The 23826-nt window shown below is 31.3% G+C and overlaps 1 protein-coding gene across 2 annotated transcripts in view; it reads left to right on the top strand.

The window, feature by feature from the left end:
• SmydA-1 (SET and MYND domain containing, arthropod-specific, member 1) overlaps positions 1–19312 on the top strand; it is a 33848-nt gene extending 14536 nt beyond the window's left edge. Inside the window, exons 2-12 of one of the 2 annotated variants that reach the window (XR_013003811.1) lie at positions 3963–4223; positions 9196–9450; positions 9506–9659; positions 12176–12332; positions 12407–12777; positions 12828–12931; positions 15324–15476; positions 16858–18566; positions 18622–18850; positions 18923–19100; positions 19152–19312. Coding sequence is in view for 1 of the 2 variants with exons in the window: in XM_076393831.1 (XP_076249946.1) it covers positions 3963–4223; positions 9196–9450; positions 9506–9659; positions 12176–12332; positions 12407–12777; positions 12828–12931; positions 15324–15476; positions 16858–16863 (1461 nt within the window). In the remaining variant the exon portion in view is untranslated. Of the gene's footprint in view, positions 1–3962; positions 4224–9195; positions 9451–9505; positions 9660–12175; positions 12333–12406; positions 12778–12827; positions 12932–15323; positions 15477–16857; positions 18567–18621; positions 18851–18922; positions 19101–19151 lie in introns of those variants that run through there. The other variant, XM_076393831.1, reaches the window with a different exon arrangement.
• Positions 19313–23826: the final 4514 nt, after the last annotated feature.

Below are 23826 nucleotides of genomic sequence, written 5' to 3'. Positions count from 1 at the left end.
GCTTCAACATCAACGTGGGTGACTCTCTTGAGTTAAAATATGACTTTTGCTTTATGGTTTATTCGAGTTGTTACAGTTTTTTTTGTTAGTCGTAATAAGTCACAGAAAAGTCTTTATTTCTTGTCTGTTATATTTGTGTTTGATGTTAAAACAGTTTGAAATAGTGTTTTCACTGAAATTATGTACTACTCATTTTCCTTAATTTTTATATATTATCCATAACATACAAGCATCTGAAAAATAGCTGATTGATCAAGTGCTAAGTATTATGAAAGTTCTTTGAAAGTTTAAGTTAGGTTTTCATAAGTTGTAATAATTCTGTCAATTCATTGTCTTTGAATTTGTTTGCTTCTTCAGATTATTAGAACTTTTACCAACATATATCGCTGTTCAAAATGCATACAAATATCTAACATAATTATTAAACTGTTAAAATTCGTGCAGTGTCAGTGAGAATGTTCCGTGTGCAATACATCATGTGAACAAAGCAATCATCTGATCCCAGATGCTTATCTGTTTAATATTTGTCGAATGTACGTTTAATGTTTTTATGACCTTCTAATAAAACAATTAAATAATATAGCATTTGATAACAGGTGCAACGACCTCACCCACATTGAGCTAATTGGTTAGTTCATACAAATATTTTAATTATAAATCTAGATTAAATTCCAGTTATTGTTACTTACATTACATATATAAGAATACATAATTTTAATTATTAATTACGTAAATATATGCGGTTTTCGACTTTGGTACAAATAAATGCTGTTTATAAGGTAAATTTGGGGAGGGGGGAGTGGTTGACTATGCAGCCTGCTTTTTAAAATTGTGTCTAGTTTTCGAAATATTTAATAAATTCATTATCTTAAGTCATTGAAATAATTTAATAATCAGTAAAATTGCACTAAGGTGCAACAACAATCGCTCATCACGTAGTTCGTCCCAAAATTCTAGGTATCACCTTTCGATTTTCTTTTTACCTTGGTGTTGATGCCCTCTTTGCTCAAGAATCCGCCACAAGAATCGTCTCCAAAGGAGAGTTCAAGCTACCTTCGATCCCGAAGACAAAAGGGAGGCTGACGAGGCGACCAGAGAAGCCCGCGAAGCGGTTAAGGCGTGAAGAGAGAGGAGACTCTCGAGATAGCTTGCAGGGAAAGGCCGTAAAGTTATTCCCCCTTAAAGTCCGAAGTTTCGAACAATTTTGCGACCACGGATTGCGAAAAGCTGAACTCTTCGCACAGACATTCGAAAAACAAATCCGCCAGCAGAAAGTCGCGTCTTAAAAATTCTGCACCACTAAATTTCTTCAAAAATGATTTAGTCTCCAAATCCAACAAATTATTCGCCAGCTCAATTCAAAAAAGCACCGGGATTTGATGAAATCTCGGTCTTAAAATTAAAAAAGCTCCCACATAAGCAGCTTGCGGAATTGTCGAACATAATCAATTCCATCATGCGACAGCAACACTTACCCAAAATCTGGAAGCACGCTCACATAATCGTGATCTCGAAAAAAAGAGCAAACAATTCGCCTTCAGATTACAGGCCAATCAGCCTGCTTAGTTCAATCTCTCTATTCGCCCTTAACCGGTTTACTGAGCAAAACCACATAATTTCAGACACTCAATATGGGTTCAGAGCCAAACACTCCTGCGCTCATCGGACCACTCGTTTGGCCATACACATCAAAAAGATACTGAGGAAATAACAAACCCTTTGTGCAGTCTTTCTTGACATTACAAAGTCATTTAACAAAGTTTGGCACGAAGGCTTAATTTATGAAGCCCTAAAAGCAGGTTTACCCATAGACCTGGCAATTCTACCGAACTCATTCTTGTTGGAAAGATCCTTCCAAGTTAGAGTGGAAAATTCGCTTCCAGTAACCAAATGAATCAACTCCGGAGTCTACTCATGCCCCTGCCCTTTTTAACCTCTACATGGCCGACATTCTAATCAGCAAGAAAGTACAAGCCGCACAATACGCGGATGATACTGCCTGCTTCACCGTTTCTCATTCCTCGGATTGCGTGCAAAATAGACTCCAGAGACAACTATCTATAGCCGTTCAATGGCTGAGATCATGGAGCCTAGAAATTAACCCCCAAAAAAACCCAAGTCATAGCATTCCATCAGAAAGGAGACCTGAGAATATACAAGCTCCAAGTAGATAATTCTCCAATCCCTTGGCGCGACAAGGCCACATATAATGGTTTAATTTATACCACATATATCTTCGATAAATTATTCAAATGTTGCCACCAGATCAGAAAGTCATTTTAAAAAGCTACGGAATCTCCTTCACGTTGTACCAGCTACTATGTCGTCACCAACTATTAAAGTTATGCTCTCTAAGAGCTTAATTAGATCAGTGATCCTCTTCAGATCAAACACTTGGTCCAGTTACTCTGATCTAAGCTCCAGGTAATGCAAAACAGGTGGCTCCGGTAAGCTCTGTGCGCTCCGTGGTTTGTCAGGAACTCCCAAATTCACAGAGAAACTGACAATTGAACTGTAATCGATTTTGAGAACCACATATTCAACAAATCCCTCCAAACTTCAGCCCTTTTGGATAATTCCCTCTTAAAATCTCTCTCAGAGGGTCTTGTACCTCGATAACCTCCAGTCTCCTGTTCATTCCAAGCGGCCAAAAGCTTGGTCTTCAAGGGTCAGCAAGGGTTTGTAAACCAGCTGGGAACCAGAGAAAATAAACCCTCTTTGCTCATCGTTTATGTTGCCGAAAACTTGTGGGAACATATCAAGATGTGACTCCAGAAAATGTACAAATTGTCGCATACGTGCTTGTATATTGGTAATTTGAACAACATTTTCATCTTCAGGTGTTAAACATTTTGTAAATGTTGCGTCAGTTATTAGTCCAAGTATCAGGTCCGACAAATATTTCGTCTTATATAATTACGTTTAACAGTTTTGGAAACAATTTGGGTAAGTGAAAAAGGTGTATCTTTCGCGATCAAGTGCTTCGATAGACTTCTTAATAAGGTCAAGTTTAACGTGAAGAGGTGACAATAAAACCTCATGTGTGTTCACACGTGGTATAGAGGACATGTTTTGCTGCAAGTACAATAAAAGATAATCAAGTGATGAAATACACATATTTTCGATTTATGGTCATGGTATTTGATCTTGGCCAAAATTGTACGCATTGTGTCGTAGCATTCCTTCCTAGTAGTGGCCTTCAAAATATATTTAGAACTATAAATGAACAAACGCCATTCATTTCGATCATATGAAGTATTGATCACATCAAATAGACTATAGCGATTTGTGCTTTAGGGTTAATATATTTCTATTTCTATAACCGTGTTACAAGAAACCGTGCTTTTTGTTTCGACAAATTCAAATCGCAAATCAAATCACTCAGTCCATTCTGCGAAATTATATGCTTTTCTTCCACAATAAAATTGTTTTCATTGCTCGCCGGTGATGAGGACAAAATTCTTAAAGCACTCGTATTTCATAAATAAAATAAATTGAAAATAATATATGTATATATATATATATATATATATAAATAATATATATATATATATATATATATAAATAATGTCCATGGCTTACTATAACAAACTACATAAAAACCAAAGTTGTTTTGAATAGACTTTTCAATAGTGTATCTGCATTTTCACATGTTCTAAATGATGTTTATGTTTTATGCAACGTCATCAGCTGACATTCGTTATAAGAGTGCAGTATTGCCATAATGCGCGAGCTCAAAAATTAGAACCAATCTTGAGAGGCGAATTGAAGATCTGAGTTCAAGGCATTAAATAACATAAAGAACCGTCTCATCTGCTCGGGTCCAAAAGCTAATCGGTATATGTAAACTTGAGTTATTTTATGTATACAAGAACTTCCATTTTCTTACTAAAATATTTTTTTATAGAAGTCTGATAATAATTATTGTAAGTTAAATTATCTTCTTATTATATTATTTTTAGATAAGCACTGATGGAGAAATTGGACGACATCTTGTAGCTACTCGAGATTTTAAACCCGGAGAAATTATATTAAAGGAAGCTCCGCTAATATGGGGACCAACTCAAGAGACTGTGCCTGTATGCCTTGGATGTGGCGTTGCCATAAATGAAAACAAATATAAGCCATGTTCTAAGTGTGGATGGCCTGTATGTGGAGAAATCTGCGAGAAGTCGCCAAGTCATATACCTGAATGCCAGTACACAGTATCTAGGGGCAGCAAGGTAAGCTTATTATTGGAACACTAATTTGTAAAAGGAAAACATACATGGTCATGACCTTTCCAACGCTATTGTACCCATGATTTTTTAGTTAGCTTAAAAATTAAAAACAATTATAAGATTTTTATAAAAGACTATAATAAAAAGCTGATCAATGTTCTAGCGATTAAATGTTTTCAGATTAAGCGATATGAACAAACGTATATCAAATTGTTTCTTTCCTATTCTAAAATATTCTGCGCTCTGAATTCGAATCCGAATTGGAATGTGGATATCACACGTACCAAACGCTTGGAAGTTTGAGTGGTAGGAGTAAATATACCAACGACAGCATTCTAAAAGCAAATACAATCTTTCTATAGTCACACGATGAACATTTGGAATATGTTCTTTATGTAGCTCTACAGTCATGAATCGCCAGAAGATTTAACTCTTTCCGTGAACAATAGACAAATTGCGAATGGCAATAAAACCATTAAAGTGTGGTAAGTTCACAGCAGTCGATCAATTGACATCCTGTGGAGAAATTTATTTCGATTGCTTCACGTTCTACTATATAAATTTAACAATCAGAGAGAGCAGCGTCATCATGATAAATGGCGATAATTGTTTCTACACTCAAAGACTCCCTTGTTTATGGAGAATTATATCAGATGTGGAAAAATGTGCCATTGTTCATTTTATCTCTACTTTCAACTTTTGAAGCTATCCCCCTAGAAATTATTAAACTATTTTAGATGCATTACGATGCTTCCATTAGCTGTGAGTGCGAGATGATATGTCAAATTAATTTCAGATCGAAGCCGGTGTTTATCACGGAGATATTTCCTCTTCACTGCTTTTCAGACTTGTAGTGGATGAAATTATGCGAAAAGTTTTAAAAACAGAAATGCTACAAAATCTTCGGCCGATCTTATTTAGGATATATATCTAATAATCTAATGAACTAATATTGATGATAACGATATGAGATGAATGTTGAAGCTTCAGACATTCTTCATGACATAGTTCGCATTGCAAAATCTTACGAATAATGAGAACTAATGAATAAAAGAAAAATTGTAAATATCAACAGGATCAATTTAGAGCAAGTGAATAGGTACTGTGCAGTAAGTGCATTGAGCCAAGTACCTGAACTCATGCTTGGTATCAGTAATAAGGAAAATAAAGTGGCATCTACTGCTGAACTAATAAGCCGAAGAGGTCAGGATGCTCTCGCTTAAAATCAAAACTAAAATTCGCCTTTTTCCCTTTTATATTGCTCTCTATAACTTCGACTACTATTACTGGACGCTGTTAGAGTTTGATATTTACAAGCTTAAGGTTTTTAAAATTATTATTTATGGCAAATTTTACATGTTTCTATTTGAGATCGAGTTAATTAGGAAATTGATGTGCAGATTACAATAATTTGAACATATCTGTCCAATGAAAAGTGAACGAATGGCTTTCGTGGAGACAGCAAAGATATAGCAAACAGCTCCAAAAAAGATATGGACCAATATCATAGAAAGCTGTCTGAAAAATATGAGACTAACATTATTCGAGGTCAGAATATAGTAGCCAACTGTGGCGAGATTTAGTGAAAAATAATCTACGGTACTAAGAGCGACGTATTTGTTGAGAAGTAGGCACTCCCCGAGCACCGGCTATGGATTGGTGACAATGATGATGATAATGCATCTATTTTTGAAAATATTTTTCGAAAATCTACAGTTGAAAATTAACTGTTTAAATTTTAAAAAACTCCGCTGTTTATCCGCAGAATATTTAAAGAATATAAGTTAAGCTCGAAACTAGAATTGATTCTAATATTGATAGTGCGATAGGAGAATATTCAAAAATCACCGAAAGTTAAGATTTAAAATTAGGTCCAGTAAAAAGATGATTTATATGATTAATCATAGAGTGATATAAGTACAAGAACTTACATCTTCTTCAGAATTTGTAATCGATAAATTTACAGTATGGAGAGTTGCATAACAATAACGTATTATAATGGAAAATATAATCTCAGTTTTTAGTTCTATATATAAAAACATTTTTTTCAGTATAAAATTGAAAGCTAAAATTGGATTTTGACTGGTTATCTTCTATATAATGGTAGTATATTTATTAAATGAAACCATTGTAAAACTGCAAAATAACATATTCATATATGCATATAATTATATATTTATTATTCCCAATATTATATTTTTCCTATCATCAATTAAATCATCGACCAATTATTATTATCATTATTATTATTGAATGTATCTGGTTAGCTGAAAAAATTTAAAAATATAAATTTTAAAAATGTTTCCTTTGAACTGGATGACTACGCACGTTCTTCAGTCATTTTTAATAGTAACTCAACCTGTTTATCATTATTCCACCAAATAACCAGGTTTCACCAAGTTTTAAAATACCTTACTATAATATTTTTATTTTTTATTTTGTCACTAAACTGTGTAATTAATATGGGTAAGTAGTCAACTCAAGTATCTTGTTTAAGAAAACATGGGACATGTTTGTTTAAGCAACCCCTTTAGCGTACACCATTCAATCCATTCCTGTACTGATAATCCCTTTGGTGTAAGATCAATACGCAATTTAAACGTAGTTATAAAGGCTGTCTCTAAAATGTTTTGTTGTGGATAGAAACATATATGATAATTGGTTATATAATTATATTATAAATATTTTAAACATTGTTTAACTTCATATAAATATAAATTCACTGGTATAGTAATAAAACACATTTTACCCTGATTGTGATTTCAATATAAGAAATTTGCAATAGGTAGTTTAAATTAATCTATATCGACGGCTTGGTTGACGCAAGATGACAGGACGACCTATATGATTTCTAAGTTGGTTACTCGCGACTGTAGTCTTAATGCCGAGGATCGTGATTCGAAGCCTACGTTAAACTATAGGTCCAGTTCAGAGAAACTCTCGTTGGTAAAAAGGAGACTCTAAAGTATTAAAAAAATTAAGCTCTATCGCATTTAATACTTTTATAAATATAATAAAGTCCTTTTATTTTTATTATACGCCGTTTTCAATATGTATAATATACTTTCAACAATTATCAAAACATTATCTGAGGGATGTTTCACTTTTTAATTTAACTAAGGGGCAGCTAAATTTTTTTAACACTGTTGACTTACATTTTTGAATTTACAACGTCATTTTACAAGTGCGGTAGTATTGGTTTTGAAGTTTAGAAGCGGTGATTCTGATATATGTTATGTTAGTTGACAAAAAGTGCCTACAGACAAATTTCTAAGATTAGGAATTGTAAATTCAAACGAAATTATCTAGTTTTAATTTTAATTTTCATCTTCTGTCACACCTAGGCCAGTAACGCTTCAAGGGTTTAAAAAAATGCGAAGAAAAAAGTCATATCTTGAGAATAAGGAGAAAAAGGACGAATAAATAATGTGAATGTTAACTTTTTTAAATATATTTTAACGTCTCCTTTTACCAACTATGGGTTTATCTGGACTGGGCCCTAAAATTTAACGTGGGCTCCGAACCACGGTCCTCAGCATTAAGCCTACCGACTGGCGAGTGACCAACTTCAGAAATCATCCTAGAAGACATTCGTCTTACCCAGCCTTGTTACTGGCGTGACTGGGATAATTTTCCTTGTAGGATTTTACACTCTTGCCTAGAATATTCACAAATTTTCAATCACAAACATAAATATTCGACCATAGGATTCGAACCCGCGGCTATCGCAATAGTAGGAGGACCGCCCCATCGCCTTTACCACTGCGCCACCAACCGGCTGAATGTTAACTTGAATCGAAATGTTAAAATTTGAAATGAATTGCGGTGAATTGATTATAATTGGTAATCAACTTTTTTAATTTTTTTACGTTTTTCTATCTTAACAATCCCATGTTTTATTTCAAAATATTTTTTTTTTCATTAAATATATAAATAACCAATACGGTTGAAAAGCTAAAGATATTTCAGTGACAACAGTTTTCTTTTTGAAAAATCTTATTTTACAAAGCAGCTGAGAATAGCGATATATACTATATTAACTACATTTTAGTGCTTATATTAACTACATTTTAGTGCTTATATCACATTTCTGTTATTTATAAGATTTTAAGGCAACTTTACGAATAGTTTTAATCAATTTTATATAAGGTAGATACATTGTAAATAATTGTTTCTAATATATGGCTTTGAAGTTAGACATCTCTAGTAATACATTTTCAATAAAGCCATATCTATTAAAAATTACATTCAACATATAATTTAGTTATAATGTAGTTTTTTTTGTTGGACTTAACTAGATAATTCACTTTCTTTTAATTTTTCAACATCTTTTAATGATTTGATAGCCATATTTTTATAAATGCCCTGCTGTTTTTTGTAATTGTTCAATTTTTAAATTTTAAATAAATTATTCATAAAAGAAATCTGATCTTCTCGGTTCCCCTGTTATTTGTTCATTTCTTCTTTAGTGTGGCGTAGATACTAGTGTAGCTTAATGTTTTCAGAATCGAACAACAAGAGGTTCAAGATATAACCTTGTCATGAATTTTATATATTATATTTTTCTTTCAGTGTAGTCTACAGCTTTCTCAATTGGGTAGAAATGATATTAATTCAGCAGTTTTAAACATCTTGCCATTCTATTAGTTTTTCATTAAATCTTGTTTAACTACCGGACCAAACCAAACTGCATTGCTAATAATACTATATGAAAATTTTTACATATCATTATATTCACAAGAAGAAAAAGTACATTAAGCTTTGACATGGTGTATGTTATTGAAATACTAACTGAGAAAGTTCTATTGATACTACACTTATCTTCATAAAAATAGAAGATAATACATATGAATCAATTCAAATTTAATTCAAATTAAAATAATTATAAAATACAAACACCCAATAATTTTTAGGAGTGACTTTATTTAAAACAATTTAATAGGTCATTCTTTCAAATATTGTATTATTGTTTTAGATGTGCATATCAACTTTTGGAACTATACATCCTTCATACCAATGCATTACAGTGCTGCGATGTCTTTACCAGAAACAGTTTTTGTCGGAAGTTTGGAAGAAATTGGATCTTTTAGAATCTCACTGTGAAGAACGCAAAAACACTTCTAAATATGAAAAGGATAGAACAGTGGTAGCTCAATTCATTTTAACTTTCTTCAAATTGAGGAATATCTTCACCGAGGAGGATGTTTTACGAATTTGTGGCATTGTGAATGTAACTGAATTGAAATTAGTTCACATTCAATTTATTAACATTATCTATATTTTAGGTTAACGGCCATGAAGTTCCACTGACATCTCCACCTTATGTGGCCATATATGAGACAACTTCAATGTTTGAACACAATTGTCGAGCAAACTGCAATAAAACATTTACTGACAAAGGCTTAGTGCTAATCAAAGCAGGAACATCTATTAAAAAAGGTCAGTTATTGTTTAATATTTTACGGTAATTTTAATATGTAGGGTTTTTCGATTGGAATGGTGATTGGTTTTATATCTATTGTGAATTATTCAGATAGTATTATTAATAGAAAGCTAAATTTGATGGACTAACGGAATCTAACTGGTTCAGGAGTTCACATTAATGATCATATACAACACCATTTATTTGCTATACTGACAGTGCACCTTCAAAAGGAGGTTTTTGGCACTTTTCGTTTCGCATTTTGATTTATGATGTTGTTTTTTTAAATCACTTAAAATCACTTTGATACGTTTTATACCAATTCGTGTCTAGTTGAACACGTCTCTTATTAGCTCTCTCTTCTTTAGTTTCTTTAGGTTTTATCTCACATTTAAAAAGAATATGTCATTAAACATTATTTAAATCTTGTATAATGATGTATGTATGTATGTATGCCAACTGAACAGCAATATAAAACTAATGTTTAAAAAAGTTTAGGATTAATTTTGTTTACTTATCAAACTAACCTATTAAATATATTTCTCATGATCCATGTTAAAAACTAGTTCGAACTGAGAGTTTTGGAAGGATTCTTGATAATTTCTGTATTATTAGCAGCATAGATACTATTCGGATTATAAGTTTATTTTTAGATTGATATGCGACTGTCGATTAATCGATAGCCGGATATATTTTTCAGATAACTGAATGCACAATGAGTAATAATGGAACAAAAAGACCAGACAAGACGACTAGAATTATTAAAATATATATGTTAACAGTACTAAACTAATCAATTTGTCACAATCATGAATTAAAAATCAATCAATTATTCAAAAAGATAAGCTTATGCACGTTAATGATATGCACGTTAGTTACACACAAATTGGAAATAGGTTATTATTTAAATATTTTTAATCAGCGAGGTATAAATAAGTTAAGAATCGTGTAAAAGAACTATTGAACTTGAAAACAATTTTAATTTAAAAGAAATAAATATTTATAGTATTTATAATATTTTATAATATATTTATAGTAATGTATAGCTATTTGTTGGGACGAATGTACGGACGAAACTGCCGGTGTAATCTTATTCTAGCATAACCGAAACCTTTAATGTCGTAAATACGTCACATACGTCACCAACCCCATATCGAACCAGTGCCGTCTTATTGGGCATATACCACAAATATTTGTGAGAAAAGTCACAAAAGCAAGGCTTGCTCAGCTATATTTTTGGACGTAGCACATGCCTTAGACAAAGTGGTATAAGGGTATATATATGTATAGGCTCAAGACAGTGTTTTGGGACATACTTTTTACTTACTTTATACATATGCCGTACTAAAAAAAATTTACTATAGGTACATTTCTTCATGGCACACCGCTATACTAAAGACCATAGAGACAAAGTAACATATAAATGCAACAACCAAGTAATAATATAAATAAGTGGACTTAGAAATGGAGAAAAAAATCCAACGAAAGTACATCAGTGTACATGGAATGTGTACAGTTACAACCAAACTGTTCATATATCAATAAATATAAATAATACTATTATCTAATACAGTAACAACAGTATCTAGCGATGAATTTTGCTACAAAATGTCGTTGGAAGGAGCATATTAAAAAGGAATGAAGGAAACTCGAGTTAAAATAAAAAAAAAATTATTGCTTATTTAGAAGAAAACTGATGAGAACTATTGTGCATGCATATTGAGAGATTCTGGAACAATTATTCACACGGAAATCTTCGAATTTCTCTTGAATCTTCTTCTTTAATACTAAACTAGGCCGCAGACTCAAGATAATCAAACCGTGTGATCTTGTGCAATTATGTAGTAAATGATAAAATCACTGAAATGTGATACACAGTTTTATTTTATTTTATTATAGGCTTAAGTCAGTTTAGAGATAAAAGTTGGCAATTACTACTAACAATATATTAGTAACTAAAAAAAGTACTAACATAATCATTGTGAAAAAGTATCGGTATTTTAATCTCCGCTAAAGGTCACAGGTTTATCAAAACTCCCTTGTGAGTATGGGAAAGCGTAGATAAGATAAGTGAGGAGGATGATAAGTACTCAGATAAAATAATATTAACGATGTTAGATATAGATTCATGGTCTAATCGGCTATGACTGAACTCTAGATGGATAATGGCGACTATATTATATTATTATATTAAGTTTAAAATAGTTCAGGTTTTAGTCACTCTACAAGGTTATATTGGCAGAAAACATCGGGCGTTTTAAGATTTATAAACACCAAATTAATTTCAACAATGTTAAAGGCTGTAAGAAAAACACTAACCATATACCTACCCTTTTATCATACCAGTTTTTTAATTATTTAAGGAGGCTTCAAAAGGATTTTTGTCTTGATCGCTTATCTTGTTTGCCAGACATTTATTCTCAAATCTTTCTATATTCTTATTTAAAAAAATATTTACTCAAATAAATATTTATTTATAATAGATATTTATTTATAAATATTTATTTATTGATATATTTATTATAATTTTTAGGCGATCATCTTAGCATTTGTTATACTGACCCTCTTTGGGGAACTGTGAATAGACGACACCATCTTTACGAATCAAAATTCTTTTGGTGTTCCTGCAAAAGATGTTCCGATGTTACCGAGCTCGGAACTTATTTTAGCGCAATGAGATGTCAAAGCAGGTAAGTGTATTCGTTCTACTTTGAGACTTGTTTGCTCTTCTTTGACTAGTAAACTTAAACAATACATTTTTCAGTGAATGTAATGGTTATCTCCTACCACCGACATTTTTGATAAATAACTCAAACGAAAAACCGCCAAATTGGAGGTGCAGTAAGTGCTGCGCCACTTCTACGGCTCATCACATGCAGGATTTATTAGATCGAATAGGCCAAGATCTTCAAGAACTACCCAAAGGAGAATCTAGTCCAGCTAAGGCATTTATTCAAACGTGCGAAAAATATCTACACACAAATCATTATTACTTAACAGATGTGAGATTTGCGTTAAGTCAGTTGATTGGTCATGAAAATCAGCGAGGTTTACCTGGATGTAGTGATGAGGATCTAGAATTGAAAGCTAGGTTATGTCAAAGTTTGGCAAATTTACTTAAAATACTAGCACCAGGTGATAAATTCCTTATTAATAATATACTATTTAATTCATTGGCTTTTTAGGTGAATCTAGAGCTAGAGGATTGTTGCTTTATGAACTTCATGCCACTGTAGCTGAATTAGGCCGAAGAAGTGGAGATCCATATAATTTGAATTTTGCTTTACAAGTAAGTGTCACTTAAAAACATTATAAACACATTTGATATAGGACTATTATATTTCTGATTGTGATATTTTATTAAGTATTATAAGGTATAGTGAAGTATAAGAAAAGTCAACGGAAAGGGAATGTTTTATTTTTGTCTTCTTCATAACATGTTAACATAACAAATTATGAGAAAAAATCTACAAATATACAACAGAAGCAAAAAGCAGCAATGGATAATAAATAATATATTGGCAGAAAGAGGTAATAGTAGAGATATGGACACAAGAGTGTGATTTTGACCAGGAATAGGACGCGTTACTACTTAATAGTAGTGACAATAAAGAAAAAGAGAAGAAAATAAATCTACACAACACAAAGAGTCAACAAAGAAGGGTACACAGTTGTAAACCATAGGACTTACTAGTTGCATAATAAAATAAAATAAAATTAAAGCTGAAAATATACAAATACATTAACTCAGAAATTTTACCAGAAATTTGAGCGATGCAACAATACCGCGGAAGAAAAACTGAACGTCTTTGGAATTGTTTTAAGAACTCGTTATTACAAGCAGATAAACTGATCTGCGGAATTAACTAAAGACGATCTGACTATAAACAAGCAACATGGTAGTTCGAAGAAATAACAAAAAAGAAAATACGGAGTAGATTTAAAAGGAATGTGATATAAGAGCAAAATATTTGTATACAATTTGGAGAAGGAATGGAGACAAACAGTAAAGACAATCTGAATCTTGCAGAAGATAAAATACATGTAGACACAGATAAGATAAAAAGTAGAAATGATAACTGAATATAAAAAATAAGAAAGTCTCCCACGAATTGCAAGAAAGAATAGACACTAAACATAACACATCTATACCATGTAATAATACAAAAGGTGTATTTTTCACATTTATTGCTCTAATATTGAAAACATGATTATATAAAAATGGTAATAATATCAAAGCATAAGTCTTCTAACATAAGCATTTGTTGGAAAAGTATTTATGAAAATCATACAAATGAGACTCCAAACAATTCCTGAAAATATGAAGTCGAGAAGAGCAGACAGGATTTAGATTGAACCGCGATTGTGTAGATAAGATTTTTACACTCCACCAGTTTATTCCTTTGGGGTTCCTTTTGAAGCAATAATATTCAAGATAAGAAAGTAGCGTCTACGGTTGAAGTAAGTCGAGTTCTCAAAATTGTAGGAACTTTCGTCTCTTTAAGATGGTGCATGCGGAAGACACGAAATATACACTCTAGATAAAAATCGGCCTCTTTAGAACTCTTATATGCCAATTATACTGTGTTATGGCTTCAAGACTGGACGTTAAAATATGTTTTCTGTAAGATTGAACTCTTTCAAATCTAAATCTATTACTTATGTCACTTGATTAAGATGCAAGAATAACTGCACAGTTTAGGAATAAATCCAAAGACGCTGATGGGACATGCCTGTCGAATTAAAAATCGATGAATGGACTTTTGGCCTTTTGTGTAGAAGACGTAGTGAATAGTTCCGAAAAATATATTAATTAATTTAATGGAAAGCGATCTAAAAATTGGACAAGGCCCAAACGGTTGTGGCTAATCACCAATAATGGAAAAATTTGGTAAAGAATATTTGTAGTGCTGCGACACCAATAGCAGTGTATTGGCTAAACCAAACCAAACCAAACCAAACACTCTTGGTATCAATCCTGACTCCGCAAACGCTGAAACCAGTATCCCTGGTCTACAATCTTTAAGTTTTCATTCTCTCTTCTTTCTTTGGTCATAATATTCATAATATTACTTTGGTCAGTATGAGCTCATATCTTGGAGTATTTTGAGAATCTTATCAGAAATTTTAGTGTTTGTATGACTTCTTTTAAAACTATTTATTTTAATACTATTTGTCATAATAATATATCACATTCATTTGGGCGTGAATTAATATTGTAAGATCGTCATCCAAATTTATCTTAAATTTGAGATATTTTGAAATATTTTAGATTTACAAACTTATTGAATACCCGAAATAATATAGTTACACTTTGGTTTAAAAAATGTATCAAGCAATAATGTTGATAACGTATAATTATACTGATCACCATGAAGAATATTTAATAAAAACAATTGTTATATAATTATTAAGTAGCCATGCTGTCAGTTGTTTTAGAGGCCTTCTTCCATCTTGTGATTTTCATTGATTTCGTTTGCCAGTCTTTTTACTTGACCAGTTTATATTTTTACTGAACTCTTTACATTTTGTTTATATTTATTATTTTGTGTCGACCTGTCGTTTTGTTAAGCTAGTTTGAAACTAAATTGTTAACAAACTACTAGTATATAAATTAATATAAATTCTCACCTAATTTTATAATTTGTAATTTATTTATAAATATATTATTTATATTTTAGGAAGCTAAAAAGATACTTCAAGAAGTAGCAGAATTACTTAAAAATGAGCCTGAAACTTTACAAGAAGGAAAAATTTACAAGCAATGTCTGAAAAACCTAAAAGAAATTGATGTTGTTTTGATGACTGTCCATAAAACTATTGGAGATACACCGGTATAACATATCATTTGTTGAATATGTTCTGTTATATTTATTATTTTAATAAATATAATTTAATATATTGGTTTTATAGTTTTTTATAAAATAAAGACATTGGAGTATTGAAGACACTATATAACTATTATTAATTATGTAATATCTTTTTAAAATCTAATTCTATATTAAAACTAGGTCTCTATTAATTTATTTCTAATAATGTTTTAAATTAATTACCATTGGCTATAGATCATTCAACAATGGGTTGTAGCCGGGGTCCTTCAGTTTCACTCTTCAGAGTGGCACCATTAGATATATTTTCATTTCAATTTACAAATGAGGTATCGTCCGTCTAATAGCTGAAGAGCCTCTAGATGTTCATGGAGATGTTACTTGGATGTGTTATATCAAATTACTTTCAGTGGTAGCTATTATTAGGATTTTAAGTTAGTATTGTTAATTATGACGTGATTTATCAGCCCTTGATTAGTAATATAAAGTTAGTTTAAATTACCATTACAGGCACTTGTAAAGAAAATATTTTATTAGGAAAGCATTTCATTGTTTGAGGATTTCATATGCATTACGTGACCAATTTCTGACGTCATACTCTACTGACAAATCAAATTTGAAATAAAACCCAAATGTAATTTTTTTGAACAATTTATTGAAATAAAATTCTGTATAAATACAAATATTAGAAATATATAATATATTATTATATATATAATATTATAATTATATTATAATATAATATAATATTATGAATTATAAGACATCAAAATTTTAAAATATAAATATATAATGAATATATATGTATATAATGTATGTAAATAAAAAATGATGAAATATAAATATATAAATAAAAAATAATTAAATGTGAATATAAAATAGACTGCAATCTAATTGAAAACACAACATATCTCCTGGCAAATATAATCAAAATTGTCTATAGCGCTGTTTCCCTTTTTCATATTTCTTTAGTGCTATCAAGTTAAATAAGATGTATTAAAGTTTCTATCTTTTTGTTCTTATCTTTTGATCTTATTATGGTAACATCGAGGAGTTAAAGAGACAGCTTAAGGATCTATTAACAATATAATAAAACAACCATGATCGTCTCTTGTCTATAAAATCAAACTCATCTTATTAATGTATTTTTAATATACTTGTTGAAAAGGTTATCTCGGTTAAGGAGCCTTAAGCCAAAATATTAATTATAAGTATCTTAACCAATACACATTTGTTTCAAGTAAATGAACTCATTTAAAATAATTAAGTTTTTAATTGATGAAACTTTACAAACAGCTTTTTAAAGGGTAAGAAAAACTTTTCATGTAATATAATCACATTTACCTTCAATGTGATTTTGCCATCGCCTAATTTGGACATATTTTAGTTTTAGTGTGGGTAATATTACAATCCAAAATACAGGCAACCCAAAAATTGGCTTCAAAGAAATTGAGAGCTGACAATAACCCAGCATCGAATCGGTACACTTTTTGTTATTATCCGATGGATTGTGTATGGAGTTCTTTAATATTATTTGGGGAATAAACTGATGTAAAGGTAAGTATATTGTTAAGTTTCATTTCTGTTACAGTTTTAAAAGTTTATATCAGAAGTGGGTTAAAGAACAATGCGTTCAAAGTAAATTATAGTGATAGTTTACATGTTGTTTATAAGTAGTATCTAGTGTGTGACCTCACGAAACATAAAATCTATGGGAAGAAGCATGAAAAGGGAACTTTTCTTAAATTCTGAAAAATATGGAGCGGACTATGGTACAGAGGCGGATTTGGGTTCTTACGCGAATCGGTAGACATGATAATGAGGTCCACCAGCAAGCTGGCCTGATGTGGAATAGCAACTAATTGGTTGTCTACATGGAGAGTAAGAAGCTGTGATACAACAGCTCGGAAGTAGCAAGACACAGCCAAGGGGATAATGTAGCCGCTCATGATCAGCTGAGACCTTGGCCAACGATGGAATGATAACGCAGATCAATCACGTGGGTCAGTTTTAATTTGCAAATAATTTTGACTGATTATTTTATCTAATTTTGCTGGATCATTATTGTAATAATGTTTAAAAAAGTATACAGGATATGGACTCTGATCAGAATGTATGGAGAAGTTAAGTACATAATACCTCTGAACTTTTGTTAAAGCCCACTCTGATCAAAGTTTATAGAGAAGTCATGTATATAGTATCTCTGAACTTCCCTTCAAGCTGTGTCTGCTCTACACTTTGATCAGGATAATGGCAAACCAGCTATATAAAGTAAAAAAAAATTGAAATGACTAGTTATTTGCTTTATGGTTTTAATTTATTTTAGAAAAATCATTTATTTAACAAGACTTTCCGAAATTAACTTTTATATTTTGTTTTAAAACAAAAAATAATAATAGAGTAGATTCGTGTTTTACTATTTATTACAATATACAGTTCTTGCCTTTAGAATTGGCAATACTGCACAGTACTACAAGCTAAGCATTCCTCAAAAGAAATGCCGATAAACGGTATTGGTCTGATTTAATATTGGGCATTTATTTGTTTTAATATTAAAGCGTTTGATATGGCTCTTTATAAAGTTATTTTTTGACGTTCGTTTTTATTTAAAAAGAACGCCTTTTAATATAACACTTCACTGTTTTAACAGGATTACAAATAGGGAGAGTCAAAGGTAAGTTTCAGTTGTTACAAATAGGATAAATTAATTAAATAACTTAAATTTTGCACTCAAAGTAAATTAATATGTCAAGTTTGTAGTAAGACATACTTAGCAGCAAGAGAAAGAAACAGACATGTGCGAAAATTTCGCCATGAGCTTGCTGCACAACTAAAGCCGATGACGAAAAGGATCATCTGCCCTTTCTGTGTCAACTTAATGATTTTAATATCCAAACGTACTGAATTTCGGCAGCATCTTTCTCGGATCCATAATATAGATGTTAAACAAAATAATCTTTATTTAAAGAATTTCTAAGGGTTGGAAAATTGGAGGTCACAGGACGATCAAGAAAAAATATTATTGCTTAAAGAATTTTTCAGCGAACAAGAAGTCAAGACGCTTAATATACAACTGTATAAGGAGTAATTCTCAAGGTAGTAATTTCCATAAAAGTATCGATGTAATTATTATCTTACGAATGAATTTTAGGTAGGATACGATAAGGCAAGTAACTCTTTACTGGCAAAAAATTAATTTGAGTTTGCTGCATAAGTTTTTCTTTTTGTTAAGAATGCTATTTAATATTGGGCATTTATTTGTTTTAATACTAAAGCGTTTGATATGGCTGAATTATAAACTCAATTTAATATCAATATTAAAGCAAGTACAAGTAGCTAATATGAATCCCAGAATAATGTACAAGACAATAGTAGACAAGGTTATAGGGAATTATATTATTAATTAATTAATTAATTAATAACTATTAAAGTAATTTCAATTAATTGTCCAGTTTATTGGCATTGCAGAAATGCAGGAAAAAATTGCATAACATTAATCCTAAACAGATAGCTATATGGGAAAGTACTTGCTACAGTTGTATGGTTTATTGATAAGAAAGAGTAATCTGCCAAAAAAATCAAAGAAAAGAAAAGCGGACCTAAGAAGAAATAAAAGAAAATACTTGAAAGGTATATACGTACAAAAAAAAACATAAAATATTAACATTATTGAGTTTTTAGGTACTTGAGTCCTTGATTTCATTAAATATGGTGGTGGATTTTTAGTGGATCAGCTCTTGGGGTGTAACATGGTGGATAATATGTGGTAGTTTAGTAAATCGTTTATGGCATAGTTAAGGTTCATTGTTTTATATCCTTGATAATTAAATTTTTTTATACTATGTTGTATTTTGCTTTTTACCTATTTTAAAATGTTTCATAAATTAATGTTATCTCACTTTTTTATATATAGATGGTATATATTGGTTGATGTGAAACTTATGGACATTACCTTTTATTTTAAAAGATTATGCAGAGTATATTTTACGCCTTGAAAACTAATACTATGCCGATATCAGAAGTTTGGTTATAAATAATACATAAATTGACCCACGACGTCCTAAGCAATACTTCGAATATCCAAATATTTCTAACACACGTGGCGCGCGCGTCGGCGCAGTATATTCAATCAACCGGACCACGATGATTTTTAATGTATTCTGCACGCAAAAGTCGGCTTCAGAAACCAAAAAGGGGAGTCGGAAATAACCCAGCGTCGAGTCGGGACAATTTTTATTATTATCAGATATAATGAGTATGCAGTTCTTTAATATTATTTGGAGTATAAACTGCTGTAAAGGAAAATCTATTGAAGTTTTATGTATGTTAAGTTTAAAAGTTTACATATATATATATATACGTCGTAAACAAACTGAAACAAACAATGGCGTTATAGAAATGAGCCAATCAAAAGCCTTTGTAGGGCAATTCAAATGAACACATGTCTTACAACCAGCATTAGTTTGTGTACGCAAAACATTTTCTCGTTTTCGCCAATTTTAGTAAAACCTCTATATAAACTCTAAGTGCACGACCTCACCCTTATGTGATAGTGACTGTTATATAAATACATAATTTCTAAACCAATATGGACCTATATAGTCCAATGTTCCGAATGGAGAATAAAATATAAAGAAATTACAAGTTTTTAAGCGAATATCTGGAGAAGTATCGTAGATGCACTCATATACTATACGCATACCTACAACGCTATACTTACTGTTGCTGAGGAAATTAGGAGAATAGCAGAAAATAAAAAAAATAAGTATTGTATTTTTTTGGATAACATTCGAGTAGGGCACAGACTTAAAAGGATCAAACTACTTTATATAATAGTACAGTCAAGTGTAATTTACAGAAAAAAACAATAGTGTTAATACATGAATATTATTCCTTTTGAGATTAAGTAAGGATCGAAGGGTCCTCTAGATATATACCTAGTTTTTAAGTTATTGTAAAAATAAATTGAAGGTTAGTCACCAATGACAATTTATTAATTTAAAAATATATCTGGTGAATGATCTACTGTAGATTCTCCTTCGAGAGATAGGTCTCTTGATTGAAAGAATCCCCATCGCAGATTTAAAAAGGTTTGAGTAGAGCAAGCTACGTAAGGTTAATTGTTCAACTGTCAGTTGTTGTGTTCGACGCCGACCAGATCAATTTTCGGGAGTTAGTCACAGAATTCTTCTAGCAGATAAATGAAAAACCTTTTTAACTGGATGCCCTGTTTGATGTATCTGCTTACGACATTTTACATATAAGATTCTTCCAGAAAATATGCTTTACATCACTCGTTATCCAATATTTATTCATAGACGGTTATTTTTCTAATTACCGAGGTTGTGTTCACATAATTTAAACACATAAATTTTCGTCGAATGAAGAGGTGATCGCCGAAACTGAGGCCTATTTTGAAGCAAAGGATAAATCGTTCTACTGAAATGATATCGAAAAGTTAAAGGGTCGCTATAATCAATGTATCACCCTTGAAGGGAAATATGTTGAATAAAAAAATAATTTTGCCAAAAAATGTGTTTTACTATTGATAGGCCGGGGACTTTTCAATTGACCTCTTATATGTTTGACAACAGTAACACTGATTTTATATTAGAAATTTTCAAAATTTAATCACCTAATAAGCACCAGCAAAAATAAGATTATTTTCACTATGCGTCAAATGTTGAAGTTTATAGTATGAATGTCCTTTGCCCTCGATTTTATTTTCAAGTTATTGTTGCAATATTTCACGTGCTATAGGTAAGACGATGTAAGATGTAAAAATTGTAGTCTTGTTCGTTATAGTTCAGGATGCTTGATCAAATCTTCATCAAAGAATATTATGAGCAATTTGTTTAGACTGTATCCAATAACCTGAATGAGTACACCTAAATGACCTGATATGATGGTAATACGCCTTCTTACATAGAAAACTTAACTCATATTCATTCTATTGAGCTATTCTATTGGCCTATTTTAGATCCATTGGCCTTAGCTATTTTTATTTTATTAAAGTTGAAAATAACACACTGACGATATCATTTAGGGTTTAATAGTTATTATGGAAAAAAAAATTCTAAAATTGATTCCAAAACTACAATTTTCAAACAGTAAATAATTCTTGTGCACTTTAAGTCAAAAGTAACATTTTTACTTTGATATAGCTACTTTGATATGTCTATCTATAATTTAAGGAATATATATTAGATTTTGAATAAACAATAAGAATATAATGTTTCTAATAGGGATTTTAAGACAACAATTAAATGAGGGCTAATTATTATATGGTAGATCATGAAATACTTGTGTAGTGAAAGTAATATTCCTTTGTAACCATTCATAAAAATTATCTGATATATTCTTGGATTATCTCTTATATACTTTGCTTAAATAAATAAGTTACGTTATTTTGAAGATGATTGTGGTAATGAGACATAGTTGCTGCGTCATCTCGTTTTTCTAGAAAAAAATAAAAATTCATCTACAAAGGCTTAAAAATTAGTTAAATTTAATTTGCCTAATTTAATAATGTCTTTCAATGCAGATATAACTATATTAAAATATTTACTTTTCAATTGTTTCAACGTTTGTACTCCTTTTTAGAACAATATATAAAGGTATTTTTTCACATTTTGCTCACATTTCATATAATAATTTAGGTTTGTTTTAAATGTTACGTTCACACATTAATAAGAATAACTTGTAAATGATTCTATGCTATTATTTCCATTTAAGCGCGTAATTCATGTAAACATTAAATCATAACTCATATAATAACATAACATAATTTATCATAATTATAATTAAATCATAAGAACATCCAATAATAAAACTATAGAACCAGTAAGATTCACCAAGAAAATACAATTTTGCTTTAAAACTGAAACTATTTTTATGGGAACATTTTCGATTTCTAAAGACAATATTTGACAGTAGAAAGTATACCTGATCTTCTTGGCTTTTTCTTTACAAATTCTTTGGAGTATCATTTGTATGCTTTTCATAAATAATATACCGACAATTGATAAGATACTTATCCTTCAACAGTTTTTACAATGTTTACTATAGCCATGTTTAAATATAGGAATAATTTATGCTTTGTTTTCGCCAATGGGTCATTTCGGCACTTGATCGACTCCAGCGGTTTTATCACACCTTAAGAATTTTCTTGCAGTTCGCAGTTCGTCCATTTCTGGCTCATTATCAGGATATGATGTTTCTGGCTTCTACTATTCAGTTAATTCTATTCTAATACTTCTAGTTACAATAATTTTAATAATAAATTTATTTAAATTGATACAATATAAATGTCATTAGGTGTTGGTCTACCCACAAAGTTGGGCACTATTTGAGTTATTTGTAGTTAAATTAAGTAATTGAAATACAAATACGTATTTGATATCTGTAATTCAATTACTTCCACAACATATAATTTGTAATTGATATTTCAAATGCCGATGCAGAGGTAATTTGAAGTTAGTATTTCAAATATGGGTTCAAAATACATTTAAACATAAATACATCATTCAATATACAAAAGGAACCTTCCACCATTCAGCCCAAAGTGGCTGAAGTTATAAATTATTGTCTTCTACATTATTTCAGTTATGTAGTTATTATCTCTCTGTCCCACAGAAGATGGAATTCTCTTTACTATTCTATAATGAGACGTAAATCAAAATTACATTCCAACTCCATCAAAAGACCAGTAACCTCAGCCTTTCTTCTCAACCATTTCGTGTCTCCAAACTCTCTACAGGCTATGATCGGCAAACTTCAAATCAACAAATCTCCAGGTTTCGACGGAATATCGATTACCTAGCCATCATGAGGCTGCAATATTTCCCGGCGTCTTGAACAGACTCACATATAGCGTTTATTCCCCAAGAAAGGAGCGAAATCATCTCCATCTGACTACAGACCCATCAGCCTTTTCAGTGCTATTGCGAAGCTTGCCGAGAGGGCAATACTCTACGCTCTCAACTCTTTCAGAAAGAACAACAACATCATTCCTGATGAACAATTCGGCTTTCGCGCTCACCACTCATCCGTCCATAAGGCTACCCGTCTGGTCGCACACATCCATCACGCTCTTGACCAACGTAAAACGCTTGAAGCAGTCCTTCTGGACCTAACTAAAGCCTTCGACAAGGTCTATCACGACGGTTTGCGCACAAAATGCGTGCAGTTAGGCCTCCCAGAAGACCTAACCGCTCTCATCAAGTTCTATCTCTCGGACAGATCTTTCCAGGTCAAGATCAAGGCGTCACTTTCCAGTCGTAAACAAATCGATGCTGGCGTACCTCAAGGTCCCCGCTGGCCCCAGCCTTATATAACCTATATATTTCAGATCTGC

Source organism: Rhynchophorus ferrugineus, unplaced genomic scaffold (assembly GCF_030347505.1).
Source record: "Rhynchophorus ferrugineus isolate W39M unplaced genomic scaffold, kcgeb_rfMv2 rfM1, whole genome shotgun sequence".
In the NCBI taxonomy this organism is placed as follows: domain Eukaryota; kingdom Metazoa; phylum Arthropoda; class Insecta; order Coleoptera; family Curculionidae; genus Rhynchophorus; species Rhynchophorus ferrugineus.
The sequence above is the reverse complement of the archived record's forward strand: the minus strand, read 5'-3'. Positions and strand labels throughout refer to the sequence as shown.